Source organism: Chiloscyllium plagiosum, unplaced genomic scaffold (assembly GCF_037043375.1).
Source record: "Chiloscyllium plagiosum isolate Xiang-an unplaced genomic scaffold, Cpla_swu_hap1 HiC_scaffold_31, whole genome shotgun sequence".
Lineage (NCBI taxonomy): Eukaryota > Metazoa > Chordata > Chondrichthyes > Orectolobiformes > Hemiscylliidae > Chiloscyllium > Chiloscyllium plagiosum.
Window position 1 is genome coordinate 1261185 of NW_028270169.1, and position 15211 is coordinate 1276395.

General features: G+C 41.0%; 1 protein-coding gene across 15 annotated transcripts in view; it reads left to right on the top strand.

Moving 5' to 3' along the window:
- ncor1 (nuclear receptor corepressor 1) overlaps window positions 1-15211 on the top strand; it is a 411320-nt gene that overhangs the window by 364846 nt on the left and 31263 nt on the right. For all 15 annotated transcript variants that reach the window (XM_087977100.1, XM_087977101.1, XM_087977099.1 and 12 more), the window contains 7 exons: window positions 4793-4948; window positions 5633-5798; window positions 6126-6610; window positions 7385-7516; window positions 10743-10918; window positions 13650-13867; window positions 14580-14723. In XM_087977100.1, coding sequence (XP_087833226.1) covers window positions 4793-4948; window positions 5633-5798; window positions 6126-6610; window positions 7385-7516; window positions 10743-10918; window positions 13650-13867; window positions 14580-14723 — 1477 coding nt within the window. The remainder of the gene's footprint in view (window positions 1-4792; window positions 4949-5632; window positions 5799-6125; window positions 6611-7384; window positions 7517-10742; window positions 10919-13649; window positions 13868-14579; window positions 14724-15211) is intronic.

Sequence of the window (15211 nt, forward strand, 5' to 3'; positions counted from 1 at the left end):
ATTTCAAATATGTTGAGATTGTAAAAGAACAAGAATATTGGGAAAGTGGAGGAGTTTCACTATTTGAAAGCAGGGCATTGTCACTCAGAATGTGCTGATGAGAGTGGTTCATCTCTTGACCCCAAAGTTTACTCTACCACTTACAAAGATAAGATCAGGAGTGTGCTGAAATATTCATTAATTGTTTGACAGAGCACAGTTGTAATAACATGATACTAAAGGTTGGTTATTGTTTATCCGAAAACCTCAGAACCAACAGTTTCTCTGATAAAGGTTATTTTTGGACTTCAGATATGCTTACCCTACTGAGCCATTCAATCTGATTGGATCTGTCTGGACCCTTTGATGGGTGGGGGGGGGGAGGGGCTTTGCTTGCCCTAAATGGACCTAAAAGTGAAGTTTTTTTCCAAAGTGCCTGGACAGACCTGTAAGCACATTGTGTTCAGACCCTTTGGAAAAAAAATGTTGATTTTAAGTCTGCTCGGGCTAGTTGTCAAAAGGTCCCAAAATCACCATATCTATAGGTCTCTTTGGGTCTACATTTGAGAAGACCTTTATTTTGGTCTTTCCAGTTTTCAGACATCTGGATAGATTATACCTGAATTCTATATACAGAAGAAAGCTGTGTTCTGATTGATGTCCCAGGCTTCTATATGCATCTGTCCACCACTGGCATTATATGACTCTAGACTGTATTCCTAAACTAATCACTGCAATTGTTTAACATGCTTACTTGAGCAGCACTTTATTCCCATTCATCGCCCAGTTCCTCTTTCATCATATCCATTTCAGACCTGGATACATATCATCAGTCATTGTTATATCAATGTTACTGTCACCATCAATAAGATGCAAGTCAGAAATGCAATGGAAACGTTCCAGTTGTTTGGATGAGTGCGGCTCCAACATTCAAGAAGCTTAATGCAGTTCAGGACAAAACAGTCCACTTGACTGGCATCATATTCTGAATAGAGTGGTGCTGGAAAACACATCAGGTCAGGCAGCATCCGAGGAGCAGGAAGATTGACATTTTGGGCAAAAGCCCTTCAAAGGAATGAGCTTCAGGGCAGAGGAGATGACCTGGGGGTTGCAGTGAGAGAGAGAGACTCGCTGAGATCCTTGTAGAGAGAGGAGAATTTCTTCAAGGCAGGCATCCTTGCAAGAGGATTCGCAGTAAGGTTAAAATCAACAAGGCGAAAGTGATGACTGGAGATCAGAATCAAGATCGGATGCTGCCTGACCTGCTGTGCTTTTCCAGCACCATTCTAATCTTGACTCTGATCTCCAGCATCTGCAGTCCTCACTTTCGCCTGGCACCATATTCACCTTCAGCATTCCCTGTCTTCACCACCAATGCACAATGACAGCAGAATAAACCATCTACAAGATGCACTGCAGCAACTTGCCAAGGCACTTCATCACACCTTTCAAACCTGCAACCTTGACCACCTAGAAGAGCAAGAGGATCAGATGTATGGGACACATGCAAATTACCCCCAAGCCACACACCATCCTGACCTGGAACTTCACCATTACTCTGTCAAAATCCAAGAACTCCCTCCTTATCAGCATGTGAGATACAGGAAGATCATTGATAAAGTAGGTGAAGGAATTTGAGCCGAAGACTGTACCATGAGGAATCCTTGTAGAGGTGTCATGGACTCAAGATGATTGATCTCCAACCACTCCAACTGTCATCCTGTCTGCCAGATATGATTCAAACCAGCAGAGACATTTCCTCAAATTCTGTCCATCAGTGACACCGTCAAAGACGCCTTGATGCCACTTGGTCAAATGCTGCCATGATGTCGATAGCAGTCACTCTCCACTCAACTCTGGACAGTTTGTTTTGTTTATGTAATGAGGTCAGGAGCCAAGTGAACCTAGCAGAACCCAAACTGAGAATCACTTCACAGGCTATTTCTTTGCAGTGCTGCTTGACAGCATTGTTAATTAGCCCTTCCGTCATTTGACTGATCCTGATGATGGCCAGGTTCTACTTGCCCTACTGTTTGTCTACAGGACATTTCTGGGCAATTTTCCACATTGTCAGATAAATGTTAGTATACTGGAACAGCTTGACTAGAGGCACAGCAAGTTCTGTACCACAGGTCTTCAGTACTGTTGCTGAAATGTGTTATAACCCTTGGCCTTTCCTGTATCCAGTGCCTTCAGCTGTTTCTTGATATCACATGGAGTGCTGGGAATCTTGAGGTGAACAAGATGGATCATCCACAAATTTCATCTGGCTGAAGATGAATGCAACTGCTACGGTTTTGTCTTTCACACTGTGATATCCTGTGCCTTCCATTGTTGAGATTGGAATATTTTTAAAGCCTCCATTATTTGTTTGTTGCTTAATTAACATCCACCATTCACAACTAGATGTGGCAGGACTGCAGAGCTTAGATTTGAACCGTTGGTTGTGGGATCTGTTGCTGTTTGGCACGTAGATACTCCTGTTTGGTAGCTTCACCAAGTTGACACCCTATGTTTAGATATATCTTGTGCTGCTTCTGGCATTCTCTCCTGCTCTGTTCATTGAACAGAGCTGATTGTCTGGCTTGACAGTAATGATAGACAAGGGCCATGAGGTTATAGATTGTGGTTTTTCAGTTAGAAATGCAGGTTGCTTTAAAGGTCAAACCGAAAAGATATTTTCTAATCAATCTGTGCAGAGATGTTATTACAGTACAAAAGTCTAGAGCTGGTAGGATTTGAACTTGGTCCTGTGATTCAGGGGTAGGGACACTATTACTGTACACTACAGCCCTAAAAACACCGCATTTACACACAGCCAATCGCACAGAAATCAGCACCACCCCATTGGGGTATTGAGCCCAGGTCCTCTACATTGTAGGCAAGGACACGACCCATGGTATTAACATGTATTTCCTAAAGGGTCAACAAAACAGCCCCAGAGTAGATTGAGAGTGCATGATACTCACTAAAATTTGTGAAAGAACCCAGAATTACAAAATTGTTAAGGTGTAGAAGAAGGCCATTCAGTCCATTTTATGTGCACTAGCACTTCAAATGAGCACGATTACCTCATGCAAACCTTCTGTTTTCTTCTCATTTGCTTGCACATTGTTTCTAACGAAGTAAGCATCTAATGCCATCTTGAGTGCCTCAGTTGAACCTGCCCTCCACCACATTTCCAGGTCATGCATTCCATGCTCTAACTACTTACTGTGTAAAAAAGAAAATGTTTTTTTCTCATTTCACCCTTGCTTCTTTTGCACATTGCTTTCAATTCATGTCCTCCCTCTTTCTTATTCCTTTTATGAGCAGGAAAAGCTTCTCCCTATCTACTCTATCCATCCTACTCATGATTTTGAAAATCTCTATCATATCTCTACTTAGCCGCCTTCTCTTCAAGGAGAACAGTCTGAACTTCTATCCTCATAAGTGAAGTTCCTTTTTCCAGGAACCATTCTCATGAACTGCTTCTGCATTCTCTCCTGTGCATTCACATCTTTCCCATAATGTGTTACTCAGAATTGTACACAGTATTCCAGCTGACAAGTTATGTTCTACAATTTCAGTATCACCTAGCTGCTTCTACATTCTATGCCTCCATTTTAAAAAAAAACAAGGACACTGTATGCTTTATTAACTGTTCTCTCCACTTGTCCTGCCACCTTCAATGCTCTGTTCATATGCATGTGCAGTATCCTCTGCTCCTGTACCTACTTTAGAAATATAAGGTGTGTTAGGGGAAGCGAGAGAGACCTTAGAGTCTTAGAGCTGAAGACACAAGTCTGAAATAAAGTGTAGATTAGCTTCAGGACAGGAAAAGGAGGAGTCTTTGATTTTTAAAACTGTGTAATAAAATTCTTGTATATCTCTGAACACCTTTTGGTTCCTAATTCAACAAGTGGATGTTGATCTGTCAAACAAGGGAGGAAACGGTTCTGCTGCTGATGACCCAAAGTGTTCAAAAAGTTTCAGTTTTGAGTTGCTAGATCGGTTCGAAGTCTATCTAACTCACCATGGTAATAGTGTCACACAGCAAGATAAGAGGTTACTTTGTCCCAACAAAGCCTATGCAGCAGTCACTCTTATCAATATTGTCATGGACAGATGAATCTGTGATGGATAGATTGGTGATGATGAGGTGAAGGAGGTATTTCCTCCTTGTTTGTTCCCTCTGTATATGTTTCAGACAGAGTCTAGCAACTATGTCTTTTAGGACTTGACCAGTTCAGTCAACAGTGGTACTAGTGACTCACTCTTGATGATGTGCCTTGAAATCCCAACCAGAGTGCATTTTGCACCTTTGCCACACTCAATACATCCACCAAGTGATGTTCAACATGAATGGTTACTAATTGACCTGCTGAGTGGAGGCAGTAGAGATAATCAGGCGATTTCAAGTTTGATCTGACGATGGCAGATGCCTAGGTCTGGAGTCAATCTTGAGGATTCCCAGGGCAACTCTTTCCTGACTGTATACACTGGCGCTACTTTGGGTGAGTCTGTCCTACTGGTGGAACACTGCTTACCCAGGACATTGAAAGTTATGTGTATGACTATGTCAGCATATTGGCACTAGCCTCGAGATGTTGGTAAGCAGAGCTTTGCACGATTTGCAGCGTTGTGTTTGCCGTTGCCTTTTCTACAAAAGTGTTTTGTCTGGTTTCATTCCTAAAATATACTGGATTTCTGTTCAACTGCAAGGACCGATGAAAGAGAAACATATTTCTTCCAGAAAGTTTTTGTTTTTTTCTGCAGTCTAAGTCCACTCGTAACAAGGATATAAATTTCAATGTTTGTGATTTTTTTTTAGGTCACCCTGCACATATGTCTGCTACTGCAGCTACTGCAGAGCGTGAAAGAGAAAAAGAGCGTGAGAGAGAACGGGAGCAGAGGGAGCGGGAACGGGAACAGAGAGAACGGGAGAGATTGGCTGTGACAACATGTGACCTGTCTTACCTTAGAGCAGGTGAGAAATTGCATTCTAATTTTGCACGCCCTGAATATTTGTACTCCAACAAAATCAGTTTAGTTAATAGTGATATCTGAACAGTAAATGGGGCAGTCCAGGTCTCCTGGAGCAATTCATAAATGAAATAAATTTTTGAATTGATACTGAGCCAGTTGAGACAGTGCTTGTATTCTGTCACTTTATTCCAAGTTATCAACCTTACTGTCAAATGAAAGAAGCAACTCCTTAGTAATGCAGTCAGTCCTCGGTTTGATGTAAACTTGTACCAAGAGAAAAGCCCAGCCAGGTTCTCATTTCTGTGTGTCATTATAGGACAGCAATAGATAGTATGTCTAGGATTCCACATGTGGAACAACAACATGCTGTTTTGACTTGTATTCTGATTTTCTTTATATGCGATTGACCTTGGGGCCTGGGCCTGAGCAATTGATCTTGGGACACAACTCTCTTTAGCTGTAGTTGATAAAATTGTAAGTTGTTCACTTTTTCCATGGTGGTGATATGGATCTTATGACTTTTAACTAGATGAGCATGTGGTTTTGAGGTTAGAGTCAGATCACTCATGATCTTATATAATGGCAAGGCAGGCTCAAGGGGCTGAATGACATCTCTTTTTCTTTTCATATGTGCGCTTATGAGTTAATTTTCAATGAGCAAATTTCCTATTCGATTTTCACATAGGTCCTGAACAGACCAGTAGACCAAGTAGCCACGGATATGTCCGTTCTCCATCGCCATCTGTACGAACGCCGGAGACCATCTTACAGCAACGACCCAGTATATTCCAAGGAGCCAATGGCAAAGGGGTTATAACTTCACTGGATGCAGCTACGCAGTCTCGGATAATGTATGTTGAAGGCCAAAGTTTCCCAGAACAGAACAAAGTTACTGATTAAAGTTTGTGTTGAAGCTTTTATATTTGCCCTGAGGATAAATCATTATCAGAGAAGCAAAGCACTCCTGTCATCAGCTTCCTCCTCTTTCTCATCCCTCACTCAATTTTTAACTTTGTTTTTCAAGAGATGTGAAGTCATTCACTGAGATTCAACCAATTCCTATTTAATGTAATTAGTGTGTCTCAGCTCCTTTGTCTGGAATGTATCAACTGTAATATTTAAAGTTTTCAAGAGTTCTGGGTGTCATATTAAAACATAGTGACATTTTTTATTTACAGGCAGGTACCACCGGGAGCCCTGTCCATGGCACAGGGATTGTCTACGTCCCGCTACAACACTGCAGCAGATGCCCTTGCAGCATTGGTGGATGCTGCAGCCTCTGCACCTCAGATCGAGATGACAAAGGGGAAAGAGAACAAACATGAAGCTCCCCGAGTGGAAGAAATGACCGCTCGCAGAGTTTCTGAGCAACAGCCAAATATTCATCACCAGGCACCGCAACAGCCACAAAGTGAACATGAGCGACGGTCAGTGCAGTCACCATATTCATCCACGGCCAAGGGTCAGGGTCAATCCAACTATCCAGAGAGCATTAAAGACAAAGCACCACCCCCCAAATCTAGATATGAAGAGGAACTCAGGACTCGAGGCAAGACCACAATAACAGCAGCAAATTTTATAGATGTGATCATCACCAGGCAGATTGCCTCTGATAAAGACAGTCGTGAGCGAGGATCTCACAGTTCAGACTCTTCTAGCAGTGGTAAGCACCTTCCAGCATAGTCTTTCATTCCAATATTTATTTAGTATTTGAGACAGCTAAGTTAAGGCATCATAATCTCCAGCAGCAGAGATACTGAGGTGAGCTTCCTGTTACCGATCATTATGAACACAGTAAATAATGACCTGAGTAGATGGCAGATTACTTGTATGTGCAAAGGCTTTATTTATGTTGACTGGGAGAAAGGTATTCCTTGGAGGAGAAGCCGTGGGGTACTTCTATGGCAGTCAGATTTTCATGGGATTATACAGGAGACTTGATGTAAAGATCAGCAATCAGTATGCGCACACAATTCCTACAGAAATGAAGGGCTGAATACTTTATATGTTTCTGTAGTGTTACTTCAGAGAAGAATGTTGGCCAAAATAAGACTAGAACTGTAGCTTCCTGGATAGTTTTCATTCTCGTAAGCATCCTGTCAAACTTTGCATCTTTCGCCTTGTTTGCAAGCTGTATAATTATGCTAGTATTGAGATCAATGGGGACAAGGGCATTAATGGCACACCTTCAAATTTATGCCAACTGACTGTAAAAGCCCAACTTAGCGATACTTCTCTGCCCACCAACTTACACCACTTACTAATTGAGAACACAGGAGCATCCTGTTCATAATTGAGTATGTAGGACCTTAAAAACAGTAAAGCTAGTGCTCATTTTAACTGGCTCCATGGGGCCCTGGGACCAATTAGGCAAGATGCAAAGTTTGAGGGTAGCTCAGAATGAAGGATTTACACCAGAATTTGTTTTTTCTCCAAGTATCTTCCCATCGCTATGACATGCCCAGTGTGGATGCGATTGAGGTAATCAGTCCTGCAAACTCACCTGTCCAGTCACAGGAGAAGGCTGAACCTGTCCAGCAGGAGACACACAAGCCTTCCCAGGGAGATGGTAAGTTTCAAGCTCTTTAAACCTCGCCAATTAGGGAAGTGCTAATCTAGTATAATAAGATAAGTTCCCCACATCTCAGAAATCAGCTTTTAGCAAATTGAATTCACTCCATTGATATCATGACATTGTTTAATAGATTTGGTCCACCAAATGCTAATGACATCTTTTCTACACTGCAAAGGACCTGGACTCCAGTTTTAGATGTTCCGTAGTCAGGCTGTCCCAGTATAGCTACATCACTGGCATCAGCCTAACTATGTGGAAAATTGCCCAGGGGAACTTATCTTATTGTGCTATACTGGGCTGACCACAAAAAGCAAGACAATCCAATATGACCAATTGCTGTCTGCATGAGACAAGTCCTGAACGTTCAAGCTTGGGCTGATAAGTAGCAAGTAACGTTTGTGCCACATGGTGTCAAACGATGATTATCATTGACTCAGACTAACAAGAGAATCTGACCGTTTGTATTTATATGTTACCTTTAACATATAAAAAAGTCTCAAGTTAGTTGACAGAAGCACTTTAGCAACATTTGAGAGTAAGCCACGTCAGGCAATTTTAGGGAAGATGGGCAAAAACTTGGTTAAAAAGAGAGGTTTTAAATAATGCCTTAAAGGAAAATAATGTTGCAGAGTTTGTAAGAGAAATTCCAGACTTGGAGCCCAAGTAACTGAAGATGGCCACCTGTCCTGGAGTGATTAAAATCCAGGCCACTCAGAAGGCCAGAATTAGAGGTTGCAGATGTTTTGGAAGGGTTTTCAGGCTGCTGGAGATTACACAGATAGAGGACAGCAAGGCCATGTAGAGATTTGAGACCAAAAGGTGAAAATTTTATAATTGATTATTGCTTAACTGGGAGCCACTGTAGGTCAGTGAGAACAAGGGTGATGGTGGTATGGGACTTGATCCAAATAAGAAAATGGCAATTGCATTTAAATAACCTCAACTTTATAAACGGTAGATTCTAGCAGACTGGCAATGAAGGTATCGGAGTAGTCAAGGTCTAGAGATAACAAAGGCATGGAAGAGGATTTCAGTAGCAGATGTGCTGAGGCAAGGGTAGAATCAAGTTAATGTTAAGTAGAGGGAAATTGCAGTCATAGCAGTAATGTACATATGCAATCGGAAGCTTATTTCAGGGTCAGCTATAACACCCACCTGCAAAGAATCTGGTTTTCCACAAGACTGATGCAACAGAGAGAGAAGAGAATTGTTGCAATGCTCCCACTATTTAATTGGAGAAGGCTTTTGCTAATTTGATACCAGACATTGGACAAAGCGGTATGATGATTTAACAATGGAGGAGTCAAGGGTTGGTGGTGAGATTAGAACTCAGTGTCACCAGCTGACATTGTGCTTTTGGAAACTGTTACCAAAGGTAAAACTGTAGATAAGAAATAGTGCTGTCTTAGTAATATTGGAGAGAGAGCTTACAAGAGAGAAATGAAGCTGGAGAGGAAGTAGATAAGCTGGCGTATCTATTTGAAATGAGAGTGAGGAACTGCAAGAAAATAGAGAGGGACCAAAGAGAGTAAGTTGGATGTGGGAGGTAGTGAGGTGAATTAAAAAAATAGTAATAAGTCTGAGGATTGGGAGCAGTTTAGAATTCAGCAGAGAAGGGTACATACCTATAGAAACTCATGGTGTCAGTCTTCATGTTCCCTGCAAGCTTAACTTTCGCACTGTATTTTCCCCTTCTTCATCAATCCCTTGGTCCTTTGCTGAATTCTAAACTGCTCCCAGCGCCAGGGGTCACAGTCTGAGGATTTGGGGTAAACCATTTAGGATATTTCTTCACCCAAAGAATGGGAAATTGTCGATGCCAAAACATTAAATGTATTCAAGAGGCAGCTAAATATAGCACTAGGAACGAATGGGATCAAGGTTATGGGGAGAAAGCAGGATTAAGCTATTGAGATGGATGATCAGCCATGATTGTGATGAATGATGGAGCAAGCTTGAAGAGCCAAATGGCCTCCTCCTGCTCCTATCTTCTATGTTTCTATGTAATGGGATAAGTTTGGGAGAAGATTTGTAGCTCGGGTGCTCGAAGATTTGTAGCTCGGGTGCTCGTTGTTGTGGTTCTGTTCGCCGAGCTGGGAATTTGTGTTGCAGACGTTTCGTCCCCTGTCTAGGTGACATCCTCAGTGCTTGGGAACCTCCTGTGAAGCACTTCTGTGATGTTTCTTCCAGCATTTATAGTGATTTGTATCTGCCGTTTCCGGTTGTCAGTTCCAGCTGTCCGCTGCAGTGGTCGGTATATTGGGTCCAGGTCGATGTGCTTATTGATTGAATCTGTGGATGAGTGCCATGCCTCTAGGAATTCCCTGGCTGTTCTCTGTTTGGCTTGTCTGATAATAATAGTGTTGTCCCAGTCGAACTTATGTTGCTTGTCATCTGAGTGTGTGGCTACTAAGGATGGCTGGTCATGTCGTTTCGTGGCTAGTTGGTGTTCATGGATGCGGATCGTTAGCTGTCTTCCTGCTTGTCCTATGTAGTGTTTTGTGCAGTCCTTGCATGGGATTTTGTATACTATATTGGTTTTGCTCATGCTGGGTATCGGGTCCTTCGTCCTGGTGAGTTGTTGTCTGAGAGTGGCTGTTGGTTTGTGTGCTGTTATGAGTCCTAGTGGTCGCAATAGTCTGGCTGTCAGTTCAGAAATGTTTTTGATGTATGGTAGTGTGGCTAGTCCTTTGGGTTGTGGTATGTCCTCATTCCGTTGTCTTTCCCTTAGGCATCTGTTGATGAAATTGCGAGGGTATCCGTTTTTGGCGAATACATTGTATAGGTGTTCTTCTTCCTCTTTTTGCAGTTCTGGTGTACTGCAGTGTGTTGTGGCCCTTTTAAACAGTGTCTTGATGCAACTTCTTTTGTGTGTGTTGGGGTGGTTGCTTTCTTATACCAATCCCTTGGAATCAACCATCCAATTGCTGAGGGTATACTGATTGACATAGTGCAGATAACAGGGCAGTTGGGTAAATATGCGCGCTCCAGTTGGCATACTTTGTTCAATGAGTCTGTGAAGCTACTGAAGACATCATATTCTAAGATTAGACCTTAACTCCATGGAAATGTAAAAACTTCAATGGCAAGCTAACCTATATACCTTTTAAACTATTCATGATCTTACTCTTGATGGCTACTGAGGGAAGTGTGGACATCCAAACCTGAGCACACATGCACAGTGAAAGATCTTATGTTGAGCATTTATCTGTTTTTAAAGGTGAGCCTAATACACGAGGGTTTGATGTGCCCATGAGTCGGTACAGGATGATGCAGAAGTCACCGTCTCCACAGCAGCAACCACCATCCTCTCAGCCGGACAGCGTGTATTCCTCTGTTCCTAACCCTCAAGTTTCCAAAACACACAAATTGATCACTCTCGCTGATCACATCCATGTAAGTGAGGCCTGGCAAGTGGCTGCACATTGATCTGGCTTACTATCTGTGTGTAATGGTATCATGTTGCTTTCTTTAGGGCATCTGGAATGTTTGCCCTTTTGTCACGTGGGGTCTGATGCCACATTGAGATTGGTTTTTAGATAGATTGATTGAGATCACAAAATCAAAAATGGCTTCAGATAGACTTCCAAGTAATACAGTTTATTAGACATTCATACTGAATATTGTATTACATGATAATTATAAACCAGGCTTTCACTAATAGTTACTTTAGCTAAAGATTAGTCTGTCGTCATGTGAATCTTCCAGAATGAGTGTTGTGACTGCCTACACTGTGGTATTTGTACTTAATGATGTGCAGAAATGTAGACATCATCACAAAGTTGTTCCAAGGTCTTGAATCCCTTAGGCAATTTTTAGCTTTATTAGGTGTATCAGTGTAGAGAAGTTAGGCTTGCACTACATAAAGTAATAGTTAGGCCACAATCTTGTGTAAAGTCCTGATCACTACATTACGAGAGAGCATTTGAAAGAGATTTACCAGATCGGAATATAGAATTTTTGAAGAAAGAATGAATAGATTAGGTTGCTTACTTTGGAAGAGAAGAGTTTGAGGGTGGACTTGATTGAGATGTACAAAATTGAGATGCTTTGATAGAATGGATATAAGGAAACTATTTCTCTTAGCAGAGGGGTCAATAACTGTGGTGAGGTTGTGGGGTTAGGGGACAGGCAAATTAAGGATATTGATAATTTGGTTAAACAAAGCAAGGTGGGAAACAATTTGAGAGGTTAGTTGAAGTAGAACCCTTCACATTTTTTGAAAATCCAGGGAAATGATCCGAACTCATGTCACTACTGAAATATTCAGATCTCAATGAAATATGGCTTGATAGATCTTTTTTATTACGTTTACTGTAGTGGTCTTTCACAAACATAAATGCAGAAAACCGAAGATGTGATTTAATAATAGAATAGTTTATTACATAGAAGTAAAATATACCAAATCAAGATATCTAAACATATGTAATTTGATATATTTTAAAGCACATGGCAGAACAAAATCCCACCTACTCCCCAATGTTACCTCTATGCGGTTACTCAAACTAAAAACAGGAATTACCCTTCCCTATTAAATCTATGGGTTTATCTTGCTGCAACTTTCTAGTTCTGGTCAAGCTATGGGACCTTTTCCCTTGGCCAGTTGTATTCCTGAGGTCTTAGGCTTTCTCAGTGCAAGAACGTAGTGTCTGAAACTTGCAGACCGGACGTGTTTGGCTCGAACTGTGCGGATTGTTGAAAGACTGAGGTAACATGTTCCCTTGTTACTCTGAACAATCTCCTTACCCTAGGAGAGACTATTTAAGCATCTGACTTCAGTTGGGATCCCTTCAAACTGACCAAAAAGCTTTCCAATCTTTGGGTTTTTCTAAGCTAAAAGAAATCCTGAATTATTAAACCCAAAAGCAAGCTGATTTTTCATCTGTCATTAAACCTGTACAGTATAAACAAACTCCCATTAACTGCCCAGGAGACCCTTCAGTCACTCACTTCCTTACAGATATATTATTAATTCAAGGGATGTGGTTGTTGATGGCTGCGTTGCTTATCCCTATTTGCCCAGAGGGCGGTTAAGAGTGAACCACATTGCTGTGAATCTGGAGTCACATGTAGGCCAGAATGGGTAAGGTTGACAGATTTCCTTCTGTAAGGGACATCAGTGAACCAGATGGGTTTTTTCCATCAATCAATAATGGTTTCATGTTCATCATTAGATCCCAATTCTAAATTTTTGAATTCAAATTCTACCGTCTGCCTTTGTGAGATTCAAACCCAGGTCCCCAGAACATTACCTAGGTGTCTGGATATGTACTCCAGCAATAATACCATCGGGCTATCACCTCCCCGAAGATGTTGCATTTTAGATAATGTTTCCAGAAAGATTGACCCATTTAACCATTAAACCTCTTCACAAAAAAGACCAATATCCATTTGCCTGTAGTTAAAAATTCAAACTTTTTAATAAAATGATATTAATGCAGATAAATCACACATCTCTCATCACAATTTTTATGAACCAAGTGCTGGAATGTGGAATTAAACTAGATTGCACTATTTCTAATTGATGTAATTGGCTAGAAAGGACTATGTTCTAAGTTTTCTACGTTTCTATAAATACTTCCTAGTGCTAGCATGCCAGCTTGTTTTAGAGACCATGTGTGGGTGACAGGCAGACTGTGTTAAAGCTTGTTAACCTGTTGCATTTTAGATAATGTTTCCAGAAAGATTGACCCATTTAACCATTAAACCTCTTCACAAAAAAGACCAATATCCATTTGCCTGTAGTTAAAAATTCAAACTTTTTAATAAAATGATATTAATGCAGATAAATCACACATCTCTCATCACAATTTTTATGAACCAAGTGCTGGAATGTGGAATTAAACTAGATTGCACTATTTCTAATTGATGTAATTGGCTAGAAAGGACTATGTTCTAAGTTTTCTACGTTTCTATAAATACTTCCTAGTGCTAGCATGCCAGCTTGTTTTAGAGACCATGTGTGGGTGACAGGCAGACTGTGTTAAAGCTTGTTAACCTGCCAGTCAGTAAGAGCAGCTAGCAAATGTGGAGGTCCACAAAGCCGCTCAGTTTTGTGCTTTTTGCGTCGTGTGGACTTGGATCTGCATGAGGGATTTGATTTGAAAATGTATTTCTTTGTTTTTAGCACATTATTACACAGGACTTTGCCCGAAACCAACCCAATAGCCCGTCATCACAGCCTCCAGTATCTACATTCCAAACATCTCCAGTGCTCTCTAACCGTGGGAAGGGTTCCACTCATTACAGCACAGACTCTCAGCCACAGACCACTCAAACAGCTCTTCTTCAGAGGCCGCCATCCAGAGTCTCTCCTGAAAATCCAACGGAAAAAGGCAGAGGAAGGTAAACAAGAAGATTAGGCGATATACCTTGTTAATTGTAACTGTGTGTCAGTGTGCCCATTAGATTTAAAATGTTTATCTACTCTTAGAGAACATTTAGAAAATAAATTAATAGCTGTGCAAAGAGCAGTAAAAGCTATTAGCAGTAATCTGTGCTTTGCTGTAATTGTGACAGAAGGATCATTGATTGTTATGTTGCCTTTGGTTCTGTTCTAATTACTTCCAACTTTTTTGTTTGCCATTAGGAGATATTCAAACCTAGGTTGGCTTTGATTTGAGCCCCTGAATGTCATGACCACCCAAACAACAAAGGTGGTGATCTGGATATGATCGAATTCCAATGCCTAGTATAGGCACCAGTAAATAATGCACTCTTTGCTTAGTTAAGACTGCTTGTTATATGTTTGTCCTCTTAAACACTTATCTGCCATTGTATGCTCATTTTTAATAGAAAGAAATCCATAATAAACTGATCAATTTGGTATGAAGATTCAACACTTTTGTCCACACGAGAGAAAACTAAATAAAGTTGTGTATAATCATACTATTTAACCTGAATCTCAGTGTTTTGCTTAGTTTCAGGAGTTAACTATATGGAACCATGAAGGCTTCCTTTAGAAGAACAGGCTTTCATTTCGTTTATGTGTCTATGTCCAAGATGCCATGAGTCTGTGAAGACTAATGGTGATGAATGTTTTTCTTTTTGCCCATAGGCCTGGGAAATCCCCAGAACGAAGCCACGTTTCGTCAGAACCATATGAGCCTATCTCCCCTCCCCAAGCCCCTGCCAATCTAGAGAAGCAAGAGAGTGTAGTACAACCTCCTCAGCGAAGGGAGGCAGAACCCACTGAACAGAGGTAGGTGAGAGTGTGGAGATCAGGCCTTTCAATCTGCCTAATCCTTTCCTTTCAGCTACAAAATTTCACCAGAAAATACATTCTACTTGGGGTTTATGATGGGATTAGAATGCAAGTTTTATGTGCTGAGCAATCAATTGTGGATTTAATGGACTGATTAAATTTGTGAAACATGCAAATTCAAGATTAAATACTTTGATTTTTGTCTCTTATTTTCACTCCATTTTCATTTATCTTGCAGTCTCAAAATTTACATTTGTCTCTTATGTGTTTTGTTTGAAATGCATCTGTTTTATTCTGCCCACTTATTTGTAACAAGGGCCAATCACTACATTTCTATTGCTTGTATGTTTCTGACTTTGCTTGCTTTCCCACTGGCATGTTCAGTTACTGCCTGCATTCATTGGCTTTCTGTCTCTTTCCAAGTTGCAGTATTGTATTAGCACAGTTGTTCATATTTTGGGATTAGTGTTAGAGTTAAGTTTCTC